This window comes from Narcine bancroftii, chromosome 2 (assembly GCF_036971445.1).
Source record: "Narcine bancroftii isolate sNarBan1 chromosome 2, sNarBan1.hap1, whole genome shotgun sequence".
Taxonomy (NCBI): domain Eukaryota; kingdom Metazoa; phylum Chordata; class Chondrichthyes; order Torpediniformes; family Narcinidae; genus Narcine; species Narcine bancroftii.
Window position 1 is genome coordinate 251,398,693 of NC_091470.1, and position 14,988 is coordinate 251,413,680.

Sequence of the window (14,988 nt, forward strand, 5' to 3'; positions counted from 1 at the left end):
AATTGTCCTAACTCTTGTGACAACCATTTTCCTACCCCCTGATGTTATTATGGCAATGGCTTGGTAATCTATTATGGTAATAATGAACAAGAGACCACAGTAACCTTTACTTGGATGACAGGTGAGGTCCTTCCCATGCCTTTAAAATAATGTCATGGGGCTTGAGAGGTGATTGCAAGAGCTCCAATTTAGTTGATGGTCAAGATGTGAGGGTTGGGAGAGTGCAGATAACTGAGCACTGAAGAGACGAAAGGATTTGACAACAAATTAATCATAAGGCTACAAAGAATGAGTTATATTTTAAGAAGTATTTGAACTCTAGGGAAAATTGTAATTCTAAATTGTAAACATACACATACAATATATACACACAACACATGTTTATGCATATACATACACACCCCTCTCCCCTTCTTTCACACACATGGTTATAATCATTTTCCCCTTAATTTTATAATTTAGCTGATTTATCATTTCCAGAGTTCTGCTACACAATGACAACCTGGATGATTGAAGTCTTTTAACCCATGCACATTTTCACTGAGGTGACAATTGGCCAACGAAGGTTAATGGAGTATCTGACTGAATTTAATGGCTGCCAGCTGTTTCTCTAAAGTAAGGAATTTCTCTTTACAGAGAGAAAAGATACCTCAATTGTTTGGTAACTGTGTGATAGTGAATTTGCAGCAATTCTGTTTATGTGAATTGTATTTTGTTTCAATTGATTTTCCCATAGGATTCTAAAGACTTTTCTGCTTTTACCTGACGGAGCAGAAACAAATGCTGAACAGGCAAGCTAATCCAATCTGGTCAAATTTTCCAGTTGGAATTGAGATATTTAGCAAATTGTTGAAGCTGGGGAATAGACTCCTCCACAACTACTTGTTATCTAATTCCCAACTTAAAAATTCTGTTGCAAAGCTAAAATTCACAAAGTCCTATTGAGGCTATTGGGAATTTTGTGAGGATCTTTGTACTTGAGGCTTATTATCTCTTTGTCCTTGCATGCATGTGAGGTGTTACAACCCCACCTCCCTGAAAGTCATGAAATCAGAGAGAGGTACTGTACATCTTTCAGATCAGTGGACTGAGATACCTCTCTCTGTAATTAGCAGTGATAAAAGGCTTTGATTTGAGTCTATACAGCCTGAGAAAGGACCTTCAGTGAACATGGTCCTTGCAAGTTATCAATAATTAATTTTTACACTAATTGACCAAAATCCATTTTATTCTGCTCACATTCCCATCAGTTCTGTCCAGATTCTACCACTCACCTACTCTCTGAAAATAACTTACAGCAGACGATGAACCTACTAATCTGCATGTCTTTGGGTCATGGGAGGAAGACAGAGGAAACCTACATGCTCACAGGGTAAATGTGCAAATTGTCACCCAGAGAGCACAGAGGTCAAGGTTGAACCTGGGTCATTGGAGCTGTGAGACAATGGCTCTCTAGCTGTACCACTGGCATCCTGATCTCCTTACCCAGTTCCCCAACCCTGGTTTCAGTGGTTACCAAGCACTCATCCCAACCCCACTTGTTTCCCTGATCAACCCTCCGAGATCAGGTGCTGATCCTCTGACTTTTATCTACTAGCCCATCCAATGGGAAATCTACCTCCTTAAACATATCTTGGCCTTACTAGTATGAATGGGAACCTTAGGCAAACTGGTTTAATCTCCTGAGAGCTGGATTGAAAGAAGTAAATGTTAGAACATCAAACGGTCTGCTGAGATTAATATATTCCCCTAGAATGTCACATCTAATCTTTGGCGGGGTTCTCCTCATTGTTTCATAATGCAGTAGCAATTTAGATTTAGTTTCACATGATGTGTGACTAAGCACAGAGGCACAAGATCCCAGATTACTCAATACATTCCAAGGGCATGGTAGTTGATTTCATACCACGTTACAGCTGAGTCGTGGAACCGATGCATATATGTCATGATTCAGGAAGCAGGAATAAAGAATACTGTGACCTTTAAACTCCAGATATTAACATACACATCTTGTAAATGAGTCACAGTCCATTTTTGAGTTTGTGGTTGTTAGCCATCAGCCTGACACCCTAAAATCAATGTTTGGGGTCCACAGACACCCACGCTATAAGCGATTCAGCGGATTAACGAATCATGTTCTAACGAGGTTTCACTGTATAAGGAAGTGGATGTTGGGCAGTAAATAAATGCCTCTATGAGAAACTGCTTAATTGCTTGAAGAGAGCTCCAGAGAAAAAGCTAGTTCTAAAAAGTTCACACAAGATATCCAGTGAGATGGGTTCTTCTGAAAGCAAACAAAAAAAATTATCTCTCACATTACATACAGCCACGTATAGAGTACAATTTACAAAGTGTGGGATTACAATGAGAAGGAAGATCAGTTAGTACTAGCACAGGCAGTATTAAAACACCATCATGGGGTTCATTCATAAGCTATTGGCTACAGGGAAGAAACTCGGTGTGTACTTTCACACTCTTGAGGAAGGAAAGAAAATAGTGTGTCCAGGCTGTGATGGGTCCTTCAATAGGTTGGCTGCCTTTCCTTGGCAGCAGATGTAGATGAGTCCATGGAGGGGACAGTTGTTGCTGTTTGTTATAGGCTGCATTCACTACTTTCTGTAGTTTTTCCCCAATATTCAGCTGCTGGGTTTCATCCAGTGATTGTGGTTTTGATGGTGCACCAGTAGAGGTTGAGGGACAGAGGGGACATACTGAATTTGCTGAGTCTTCTAAGAAAGTAGAGGCGTTGGTTTGCTTTCTTGATCATCGTATTGATATGCTTGTCCTAGGTAAGGTGTTTATTCCTACTCTTTTGACTTCAATGCCATTAATGTGCACAGGGATGTGGACTCTGCCCCCTCTCCTGAAATGGAGTTTGTAATGTTGGCATGAGACTTTGAATCTCTTTACTGTATTTGGCGGTACAGTATAGTTAGTGGTGGTAAGTGCAACGCTGTTACAGCGCCAGTAACCAAGACCAGGGTTCGAAACCCACACTGTATGGAAGTAGTTTGTATGTTCTCCCTGTGTCTGAGTGGTTGTCCCTGGGGGCTCTGGTTTCCTCCCAACCTTCTAAACACACTGGGGGTGTAGATCAATTGGGTATAAATTGGGCAGAATAGGGTCTTGAGCCAAAAGGGCCAATTACATTTTAAAATTCCAGGGCATCATGGTTACTTGACACCTGGCCCACTATTGTGGTGCAGTGGGTGAATTTGAAGATGGAGTTGGAATGGTATTTAGCAGTACAGTCGTGAGAACAGAGGAGGACAGAGTACATATCCTTGAGGAACACTGGTGATCATGGAGATGTTGTTGCCCATCTTCATAGATTGTGATTCGTTAGACAGGAAGTCCTGGATCCAGTTGCAGAGGGAGCACTGAGGCCTAGATCCTGGAGTTTGCTCTAAACAATGGTTGAAAAGGCACAAATTTAGTCTATGAACAATAGTCTAACATACTGTAGATGTCTTTGCTGTCCAGGTGTTCTAGAGCTGAGTAAAAACCCAGGGAGATGATGTCTGTGGCAGATCTGTTTGGTTGATAGGCAATTTGAAGTGGGTCAAGGCTGGCTGCTAGACTAGAGATGATGTGAGCTAATGACCTGCTTCTCAAAGTACTTCATGATGGTGGATGTCAAATCCACTAGTCTATGTTCATTTAGGCCTGATATTATGCTTTTCTTCAATACTGTTATGATGGTGGCCATCTTGAACCAAGTAGGGTCTTTGGCCTGTTATCAGGAGAGATTTTTTTATGCCAATTGTAAATCTGTCTAGCTTCCTCATTGAACATGTGTAGGACTTGCCAAGGATTTTATTCATCTAAATGCGGACACTTAGACATGATTTCTCTTTGATTGGCTATTTATGTTGAGGTGGAAAGTGAAAGAGCAGGCCCAACACTACACTAATACTTCTTGTTTACCACAAAGCTTCTTCCAGAGACTGCACTGTTGCATTAGAGTTAGGTTAAGAGAGTATGGCAAACATGGTTTCAGTGGTTATAAGGAAGCAACTAAATGGTACTCAAAGTCCTGTTTAAAATCTCCCACAATATTGTGAACAGGAAAAGATTTAACTCTATGAATCATTGTTGGATTTGAACTACAAAGACTGCATAGAATTCCTTCAGGTCCAGGAAGTCATTGTGAAGAGTTTCTCATGAACAAATCCAACTTACCGTCATCTCTCAGTCAGAATTGATTTGGTAGTTGGAGCTGCACGCTGCAGACTTGGTTAATGATGCCAAAGGAGGGAGGAGATAAAATGTGGTCCATCAAGATGATAACTATAGGAGCAAAGTACTTTCTTTTTAAGAGTTCAAATAAACCTAATACATCAAGACCACAATCAGTGAAGATTGGTAAGAACACAATCTCCACCAGTTCCAGAGCACCACAGGGCTGCATTCTTAGCCCCCTGCTCTACTCACTTTAGAACTATGACTGTGTGGATTAGTACAACAATAACACCATTTACAAATTTGATAATGATATCACTGTAGTAGGATGAATAAAAAGGGGGTGACGAATCAGCCTACAGGAGGGAGATGAAAACTTAGCTGAATGGTATACTAACAACCTTGCACTCAATGTCACCAAAACCAAGACGCTGATTATGGACTTCAGGGCGGGAAAACTAGATGTGTAAGATCCAGTAATCACTAGGGAATTAGAGGTGGAGAGGGTGAGCAAATTTAAATTCCTGGGAATCACTATCTCAGAGGACCTTTCCTGGGCCCCACACAATAATGCCATCATGAAGAAAACATGTCAGTGCCTCTACTTTCTCAGAAGTTTACTAAAGTTTGGTATGACATCTAAAATCTTATAAATCTCCACAAGGTTCCCACTCCTACCTCCCTATATTCCAGGATGAAAGGTCCCTGCCTATCCCGTCTCTTCTTATGATTCAAGCCTTGTAGCCCTGGTAATATTTTCAAGACAAAAGGAGACAGAACACAAAATGGCGGCACAGCCAGAGGTGCTGTAACGGCAGCACTGCAGCTGTTGCGAACCCATAGAGTGGGGAGCCAAGTCTCAGTGCTGCCCCGCGGGGTCCTTTCGCCCAGTCTGATTGCCATCAGCTCTGTACAGGCGTTAAACAGCCTGTTAAAGGAGCCGACGGTGGTTTATTTTAAAATCCCACGACCACAGGGTCTGGCCCAAGATGGTGGCAGCTTATGATGAGCAGCAGTCACGAGGGACTGCAGACTCTGGGGAAGTGGAGGATTGGTGCAGGGCAACTGAAAATGGAGAGACCATCCCCCTTTGAGAAGAAGCAGAGGTGATGACTGTAAGGTAAAACATCATGAGATGGGAATGTGTAGGGAGTTACCCTGTACAGGGCAGTAACAAGAAGGGGAGGTGTCCTTGTACTCCTGTTAGGTAAAACATCATGAGATGGGAATGTACAGGGCTGTAACAAGATGTAAATGCATCCTTGTACTTACAAGATAAGAGAGACATTGATGGATTGAGAGGCAGGAAGCTAGCAGGGAAAGGATAGCAACAGTTTTAGTCATTGGACAAGTAATGATATGATGATGTTCTAAGCACATATCCAAGGGTATAAAAAATCACCATTTTGCTGATAACGGCAGAATGCATTCTCCGACTAACCTGGTTGGTCGCAAGTGTTACAATCCGGTAATAAAGAACAAAGAACCCTGATTTCGACTCAGCCTGGTGTTTGTCTCACTCATTCATGAACAAAGCAGACCTAACATGACCCACGACATGATGACCATGGCGGCAGTCCGGTGAGGGGTTCTGAGGCTAAAGAATACACAAGTGGTGGGCTGTTGGTAACTCAAGGTGAGGTACCCACGTAGTTTGCAGCCTGTCGGCAATTGTGGTTAAGAGACCCACTCCAGGCTGTGGACTGCTGGAGACTGGCTCAAGACTAACTGAAGATGTACCAGGTATCGGAACCAGGGTGCGAGAGGATGCTGAAGGCTTCTTGATCATGTCAGATCATGCCCGGGATGCTCATGATTCGGACTGAAGGCTGTATGGTTGCAGAGGCTGCGGGAGCACTGGATGCGAAGCCATGGACATTCAGTGACCCTGGGGCGACTCTCTTTTGCTTCTCTTTCTTTGGCTAAAATGAACACTGGGCAATTTTTGCTGATAGTGAATCTTTGTTTTAATTTAAAAAAATATCACTTTTCTGTTTTATTGTATGACGATAAATAAAATCTTAAGATCCTTAGCCAGTTTAGATGGGAGTGCTGTGAAATTATTTTTGTAACTTCCGCGGAAACTCTATTATTATCACAGTACTGAAACAGGCCCTTTACCCTACAAGATCTAGTCCAACCATCTACATCAATCTCATTTTAATCCCTCCATATTCTCATCAACTGCACCCCCCCCCCCCAACTTCTACACACGAGGAGTAATTTACAGTGACCAGTTAGCCTACCCACCAGCGTAGCTTTGAGATATCAGAAGGAACCTGAAAGAAACCCACTCAAACAAAGGGAGAATGTTTAAATTTCACACAGACAACACCAGAGGTGGGGATCAACCTTGGGTCACTGGAACTGTGAGGCAGTTGCTTCACTATCCTATTCTAAACTATAAATATTTATCCATTCTAAATAAAATATAGTATGCAAGTTATCTTAGCATTTACTAATCACTCCATGCAATAGTTTCATATGGCTCTACTCGGTTTTCAAAAATCAATCCTATTAAGGTCAAGGAATCTGAAGTTCAAATGCAGATTTCAACCTGAAGCCTCCTCTATGTTGCATGTTTAATGTAAGGGCATGAGAAGTACAACGGGGATCCCATCTTGCTCTACTTCTAAATTGGACATCATTCAGCGCTATGCTACCCAGATTCTAATCCATACCATGCTACTAACCCATTGCTCACTGATTTACTTTGGCTCACTAACTGGCAAAATGTTAATATTACATTTTCCACTCCTGATTTTGAATTCTTCCATTGCCTTATACCTCCCAATTCATCTTCTCTAGCCTCCAATCCTCTGGTCTGCTCTGTATTCCTGATCTTAAAACTCCACTTCTGGTAGCCACATATTCAATTACCAAGACATACAAGTCCTGGAATTTCCTCTTTTAACTTCTCCACCATGCATTTGGTTACTTATTCTAATTGTCCCTGATATCCTTCATTGCTTATTTAATAAATGTTCTTGCAAACTGTCTTGGGAAAATTTTCTGAGTTAAAAGGAAAATTAATGTTTTTTGTTTCTGTTAAATTGTGGTTCAGATAAAAATGTTGGATCAGGATCAAATGTCTGCAAGATCTTGAGTCTGATAAACATAGGCTGATAATCAAATGGTTCATTAAAAACAAAAGCTCCCAAGCAACTAGTTATGAATGCAGTAGAATTCAACTTGTTAAGATTTATTGTTGCGTAGTATGAAAGTAAAATGATGGTAGAGAGTCATGAACCACGTCTGGGAGAAGACAGAATGTGAAAAAGGCTGGAGAGAAACATGATGATTATACTAGTTTCCATATTGATATAAAAGGAATACCAAAATAAATGTGGGTCCCATGGGGAATAAAGGAATAGTTGAGGTATGAGACAAGTATTGTCCAAGAACCAATAACTGGACAATGAAGAATTTGCTTCCTGAAGGTTTTTCGGGTGTATTTTGTGGATTTTGGGGTGCTGATCACGAAAATCACCTTATGATTTTCCAGTCATGTACCATCTTTAGATAACACCTATATTTGTGATTTCCTGTCATATTTTAAATTTACTAGTATATTGCCCCCAAAGCAAGCTGTTTTTGTCATTCCAAGCATGCCTGGGCATGAACTCAGTGCAGGTGCCATGAAAATGTTGTCTTAGGCTTGGGCATGCTTGGAAGGTATTTAAAGATGTTGTTGAGAATTTTCTTGGTAACTACAGAGCCCCAAACTACACCCAGCTGATTGGCTTCAAAAATACAAAACCATGAAATGCATCATGCCATTGAAAATTCATTTTCTGCATTCGCCCCTGGATGTCTTCCCTGCTGATCTTGGTGCAGTCAGTGATGAACATGATGGAAAGTTTCACCAGGACATTATGATCATGGAAAAGTGGTATCAGGGTAACTGGAAACCATCAATGCTGGCTGACCATCAGTAGCCACTGACAAGAGAGCCATCATATGCAAACAATAATCAGTGGCTAAACAATATTATTATGCAATTAAACATGCTAAACTCAATAAAAGCTAAATTTAATGTTTGTCCAACTTCCTACGTGATACAGCAATTCTTTGTGTTCAGCTGAAAATGTCTATCATAATCCCCAATTTTTTTTCCAGGAAGCAAACCTTATAGAAAAATACTGGATAATTTCAGACTAAAAACTGATCTGGTATTCTGAAGCCTTTTGAATTATTTCCTGGATTCTTTGAAGAGGTGGTGGAAAAGATAATGGATGCATTAGTGATGATCCCATAAGGTTCCCTAGATTTTAATATTTAAAAAAAACCTTGAAAATGAGGTCAGGCAGCATACATGGTCAGGGAAACAGAGTTAGCGAGTGAACTGTGTGAAGGCTATGGAGGGACCTCCTGAGGCAATTATGCCTTCCACGCATGCTCAGGCTTAAGACAACATTTGCATAGCACCTGCACTGAGTTCATGCCCAGGCATGACCAAAACAGCTTGCTTCGGGGGCAATATACTAATAGATTTAAAATATGACAGGAAATCACAAATATACATATTATCAAAAGAAGGTACGTGATATGAAAATTCTAAGGTGATTTTCACGACCAGCACCCCAAAATCCATAAAATACACCCAGTCGCATACTGGGAGATCCCTTTGTTGAGCATCTAACTCTATTTGCCGCAATAACGTGGATCTCCCAGAGGTCACCCATTTCAATTCTCCAACCCATTTCCTTGATCATGTTTGTCCATGTTCTCATGTACTGCCAGATTGAAACTACTCGTAAATTGGAGGAACAACACTTTGTGTACCGACTGGGCAATCTCCAACTGGGTGGCATTAATATTGACTTCTCTGGCTTTCATTAAACCCCACAACCCACTCCTTTGATATCCCCCATTCATCTCTCCGTTGCCCATCTCCTTTCGCACAGATATGATAAATTCTACCTAGACCCTTATCACATTCAATTAATGCCTTTTGTTGGTCTGGATTCCACCCGCATGGTTTGAATTTTGAGACTTTCTGATATATCCTGCTTCTGCCTTTTCTGATTTTGTTTCCCCCCCCCCCCCCACTCTTGAAGGGCTCAGGCCTGAAACGTTGGCAATCTATCTTTGTCTCTAATAGCTGCTGAATAAAGCAGCTGAGTTCCTCCAGCATTTCGGTGGATTTACTTTTTGCTCTTCTGAGCAATTGCCAGCTGCTTTACGATTCGCCTGATCTTCCACATAGCATTAAAGCCCCTCATACTATTTTGAAGTCCCATGATGTTTAATATCCTATGAGGATACAGCTATTTTAGTTTAATTAGCGAAACTATGTGCAGCTGAAAATGTGAAAGGCAAAATCAAAATTTTCTCCATGTTATTTAGTCACCTTTTCCTAAAACCCATTGCTGGCACACTGGTACTTCCAATTTACTTTATAGCCCACAATGAACCTGAAGTACTGACAATGCAGGCGGGTTTGAGTTTGCCAGCCGCCTTTACTAGGCGCTTTCAGGTAGCCAAAGTACCCCAATGTAAAGCTGCATATTTTACCCCTATGCGGCTGTCAGGAGGCCAGCTGAAAGTGCAGGAGGGAGGTGCCTGCGAGGTGCACTTTCCAACCCTCCTCTGAGAGGGATAATCGGTGGAGCACTCAGGCTGCTCAGGGGATGACAATCAGCTGGCGAGCACTGACAGACCCCCCACCCCCCACCCCCCGGCGCGGGAGGTCAGCGGTGACAGGCTGCGCCAGCCGCCCCGACGCTGACATCCTGAAGGGACAGGAGCCGAGTGCGCTCCGAGGCGCCTGCCCGCAGCTGTCCCTCTCAGGTGGCCAGCGCTGCCACCTGAACGACCACTCCATGGATCTGAATCAGCTTCTGCAGGCGCATTCTTGGCGGAGAATGCACCTGAAAGTGCCCACTTGATTCCTGTAACAATAAACAAAGAATAACACCTTTGGAGACTGGTTAACATGTCTGCATCTTCCTGCACCGTGTTAGTCTTTCCGATGGGGAAACAATGAGCCTGCGGTGTGAGAAGAAACCAAAGTTTATGGAAATAAATTCTGTCCTCCCGGCAACTGGATGAACATGGCCCTTTCACCGCGCACCTTCAGGTGAATGTGGCTCTCCCCATCCGACATCCAGCTTGCATTTTATTGTTGCTCCGGGTGTGGAATTTGGAGCCCCCTGCCCCCAGCCCCTGTTCCTGCCCCTGCCCCCAGCCCCTAGCCCCAGCCCCAGCCCCCAGCCCCCTGCCCCCAGCCCCCTGCCCCCAGCCCCCTGCCCCCAGCCCCCTGCCCCCAGCCCCCTGCCCCCAGCCCCCTGCCCCCAGCCCCCTGCCCCCAGCCCCCTGCCCCCAGCCCCCTGCCCCCAGCCCCCTGCCCCCGACCTCCTGCCTTTGACCTTTGGTGATTTGGGCCTCGCGTTCTCGCCGCTTCCTCTCGGAGCCGCTCTCCCGAATGCGGCTCCAGGGGCCGCGTCAGCGTGCAGCGCTGCCAGGCTGCGCTCCGTGACGAGCGGGGTCCGTCGGTGAGAGTTGCCGCGCGGCCGTGTGCCTGGGCTCCAGCGCGGGTCGGAAGATGTGGACCGGAAGTTCCCTGTGCAGGCTCCGGGTGTATTATTTCCTGTTTACAGGCGGGAAGAGTGAACCTTTTCTTGCACTTTTGCCTCTGAATCGCTCCCTGCCCGGCGCCCGGGGGTCGACGAACCGCCCAGAAACCGTCCCTTCGCCCCTTTTCCCCCGCGGCGAGAAGATGGCGACGTTGGCGGAGTCGGGCCGAGGAGACCAGGGGCAGGCGTCCGCTGCCGGGGCCGGGGCCGGGGCCGTGCTCGAAGTGATGGCCCCGGTCTCTGTCCCCTTCCGGCTGCTGGAGTGGAGCGTGAAAGTGGGCTGCCCGGTGCAGATTGGCTCGGTGCTGGCCCACTGCCTCCCCGTGGATCCGGACGGCGGCGCCGAACGCAAGAGGCCCCGGCTGCAGGAGAAGCGGCTGAAGTCGGACCGGGCTGGGGTGGTGAAGGAGTTGTGTTGGCAACCGGGCCAAGTGGTGCCCAGCGGGTAAGAGGCAGGCGAGGAGGAGGGAGGTGTGACCCAATGTGTTACAGTGGGAACGGGACGTGGTCCGGGAAGGGAACCCAGTGCATGACAGTGGGAACGGGACGTGAACCCGGAGCATGACATTGGGAACGGGACGTGAACCCGGTGCATGACCGTGGGAACGGGACGTGAACCCGGTGCATGACCGTGGGAACGGGACGTGGTCCGGGAAGGGAACAGTGCGTTACAGTGGGAGCGGGACGTGAACACAGTGCGTTACAGTGGAAATGCCTGCGACATTAATGCGAGGAGCGAAGCAGCTCTGCTGAGGACGTGGGGGTGGAGAGAAAGAGAACAGACTTGTTCGTGTACCACTTGAAAGAAGCAGAATCTTTTGCAAAATTCTTGTGTTGAAAGTTTGGTGAAGGGGATGTGTTTCTTCCGTGGGAGGGCTTGAACAACTCAAGGCTACTTAATTGAGGGTGGGTATGTAACCGTAAACGCGTGTCGTTTTGGATTGTGAAGAGTGCACAAGGTGCCATGCGTGAGGTTCGAGTCGTGCGACGAAGAGAAATTGAACATGCGATTACTCTTGCGTGAATTCGTGCTACTTCTCCAACAATTTTAAAGCTCACGTTTGAACTGGGTACTCTCCAGAAAGTCCGCTGGGTAGTGTTTGCTGGTGTTGGTCCTCGGGATTGCCACTCACAGTTGTCGCGTTTGTGACTTGTCCTGTTCCTCCTGAGGTTGCCAACTTAACTCGCCATCGGTTGGAATGTAACTTGCATTTAAGCGACAACATGTTTAAAAAAAAATTGAATGGGTATCATGAATTCTGGTTAGTGAAGCTCTTCGAATGAAATTATAGTCAAGACAGAACACTGAAAACACTAACAGGTCAGGCAGCATTCCTGGAAGGAGAAACAGGTTGATGTTCCAGGACCTGAAATCTTCCTTCAGAGCATATTCCATTTGTTTTTTTAACACTTTAGTGGAAAAAACAAACTTGTGTAAGGATTTGACAAATGAATAATCGTACTTTAGTACCATTGGCGACTGATGCGCATCAGGACTGCCAAATCCATGTTGATTTAAATATAAATTGTGTTTCTGGAAGCAAAATTTGTCCCTCTCACTTCGCCACTGTTATGTTTAGTGTCGGACCATTACAGGCTAGACTGGAAGACTTGATGTTAACTCTCACTTCTTGTCACTCTCCTCAGGGGATTGAGTTCTGTACATATACTTCATTTGCAGCTGGCCAAGTGTTGACAAAGGCCCCAGGGAGAGCTGTCTCTCTATCAATGTTAAAATTAAGCTTTAAGCTGTTGTTTATCCGACCATTGGATTGCTCAGGAGTATTTAAATGATTGAATTGGCTGCCATTACATTGTGGTATTAAGTTATTTTCTTTAAATGAAGCTGGAGGAACTCACTGGATCGGGCAGCATCCATGAAGAATAATGGTCAGTCAACAATGCAGATCATGGCCCTAAAACTGCCAATTTTATCCTCACGATCTATCTCTTCACCTCAGCCAGCTTCATTTGTCCAGTATTTTATCAACTCCTCAACCCCTTCATGCTTGCTACTGCTCCTTCCCATTGCATCGGTTGGGGTTTTGAGTATAAAGTTTTGTTGGAGCTGTATAAAGCTTTAGTTAGGCTATGTGCGATTCTGAATGCTGCATGACAGGAAGGATGCAGAAATTTGGGAGAAGTTGAAGAAGAAATTAGCCACTAGATTAAATCAGAATTTATTGTCATGAACAAGTCATGAAACCAGAATATTAACTGTAAGGAGAAATTGGACACATTTAGATTGTTTTCTCTGGAGCGACAGAGGCTCGGGTGAGGGGGGTGGGGGTGACGATAGAATATCATAACATTATGAAAGGCATGGATAGGATAGGTAGTCAGTCTTTTCTCCAGCGTGGAAAACCAGAAAGCATACGTTTAAGGTGAGACGAGGAGATTTCCAAGGCAAATTTTGTTTTTATCCAGAGTGGAAGATGCCTGGAATGTACTACCAGCAGAAATGGTGGAAACAGATATGATAGCAATGTTTAAGAGATATCTAGAGAGACACATAGTCAAGCAGGAAATAGAGGGGTATAAACCATGTGTATGAAACCAGGCGATATGCAGCGTAAATTGCCATCATGGTCAGTGCCAAGGGTCCATTTGTGCCCTGTTTGATGTGTGTTAAGAGCAGAGTTATCTGCATTTAGTCCTGAATCAGTATTTCTGTGGAAAGAGATGATTTCAGGTGTGAATGTTGCCGTTTGTGGAAGCATGCCTTGTGGCAGTTGGCTGCAGTGATGGGCCACATAGCATCTGTTTCAAAAGTACCCCATTGGCTGTGAAGTGTGTTGGGATTTTCTGAAAAGGTTGTGAAGGAATGCAATACACAGTAAATATGTCCTTAATTGTGAAATTGTAAATTGTGTTTGATGGTTAAAAAATAGGAAAAGAAACTTTGTTGTGGACTGCAGAGAACTGGGTCAAGGAGGTGCAGGCTCACACTTGGCTGACATCACAATGGTACTGGTGGCGGGGCGGGGGGGGGGGCATAAAGAATCATGGGAATGGCGCTTGCTGATAAGCTCGGAGAGTTTCAGTAAAGTCATTTGGTTGGTTCAACTCACATTTTCTGAGATTTTTTTCTTTTGTTCACTGTACAGCACATCAACTACACCCTCCACTGCATTGATTAAATAGTGCTGAAGGATATATCATGTTTTTAAAATTCCTACTTGGTTCTTGGTTTTCTTTAATAAACTGTGACCAGCTAATTTTCTGTGGAGTTAAAAGTTAGATGAAATTTCATTTTGTTAACGGGCCTACGTTGTGCATACAACCAGAAAGTCTAATATCTTAGCTTTGTACATTCCTTGATGGGAAGACAGGAAAATTGCTATGGTTCTCCGTACCATTGGTAGATCTCGCATCATACATCAGTGACACTTTGTTCTATTGGGTCATCATCTCTTTCTGCCTCTTCTAAGAAAAGAAAGGACATTCAAATTTATTTTTTCATTTGTAAACCCTGAAGTAAATGGGATGTAGGGAATGCAGGAGCTGGTGTACACAAAGCAATATCTGACAACAGCAAAGAGAGTTGACAGTTTCAGTTTTGGAAATAGTTTCTGCAGGATGGAGGATACTGGAAAATGAACCCAGAGTTGTGAAAGAATGAAAAACTTTTAAATCCACACATGTATGTCTATACTAGGAAATGGCAGCCCCAACAGTGCAGCACTTCTGCAATCTGTCACAATGTATTGGTGTATTTCTCTGCTACATGTAGAAGTATATTTGAATAGGTTGCATGTTAAAACTAATGTCCCACATAATAATAAGGATATTTACATTCAATAGATTTGTTGGATAAATCTAGAAATGAACACATGATTATAAGACCATAAAGTCACTCATAGTTCAAATTTATTGTCAGAGGTCATACATGACATCACATCCAACCCTGCCAACCAGGCAGAATTTCTATTGTACAGTACTCAAGAAATAAAGATGGGTATACAAAAGAGAGAAATGTAAACATAAAACCGTAGAACAATACTGCACAGAAACAGACCCTTCTAGTGTGTGTCGAACTATTATTCTCCCTAATCCCACTCACCTGTAACCTGACCATAGCCCTCCATATCCCTTGAATGTACGTACTTGTCCAAATTAATCTTAAAAATTAAACATGCATTCACTATTTCAGCTGGAAGCTAGTTCCTCGCACCCACCATTCTCTGTGTTAAGAAGTTCCCCCTAATGTTCCCTGTAAACCTTTCAG

General features: G+C 43.9%; 1 protein-coding gene and 1 long non-coding RNA gene across 11 annotated transcripts in view; one reads left to right on the top strand and one right to left on the bottom strand.

Annotated features, from left to right (window-relative positions):
* Positions 1–271: 271 nt before the first annotated feature.
* On the bottom strand, positions 272–11,285 carry LOC138755227 (uncharacterized). 2 transcript variants are annotated; one of them, XR_011352132.1, is made up of 4 exons: positions 10,554–11,285; positions 10,103–10,173; positions 4,183–4,290; positions 272–3,406 (listed from the first exon to the last, which is right to left on the bottom strand). It is a non-coding gene; the product is annotated as an uncharacterized lncRNA (long non-coding RNA). The 2 variants fall into 2 exon arrangements; XR_011352131.1 differs by lacking the exon at positions 4,183–4,290.
* ctdp1 (CTD (carboxy-terminal domain, RNA polymerase II, polypeptide A) phosphatase, subunit 1) overlaps positions 10,594–14,988 on the top strand; it is a 343,304-nt gene continuing 338,909 nt past the window's right edge. For 4 of the 9 annotated variants that reach the window (XM_069920821.1, XM_069920823.1, XM_069920822.1 and 1 more), the window contains exon 1: positions 10,606–11,205. In XM_069920821.1, the coding sequence (XP_069776922.1) occupies positions 10,730–11,205 (476 nt within the window). In that variant the 5' untranslated portion in view covers positions 10,606–10,729. Of the gene's footprint in view, positions 11,206–14,988 lie in introns of all 9 variants that reach the window. The other 5 variants (XM_069920826.1, XM_069920827.1, XM_069920830.1 and 2 more) reach the window with 4 other exon arrangements.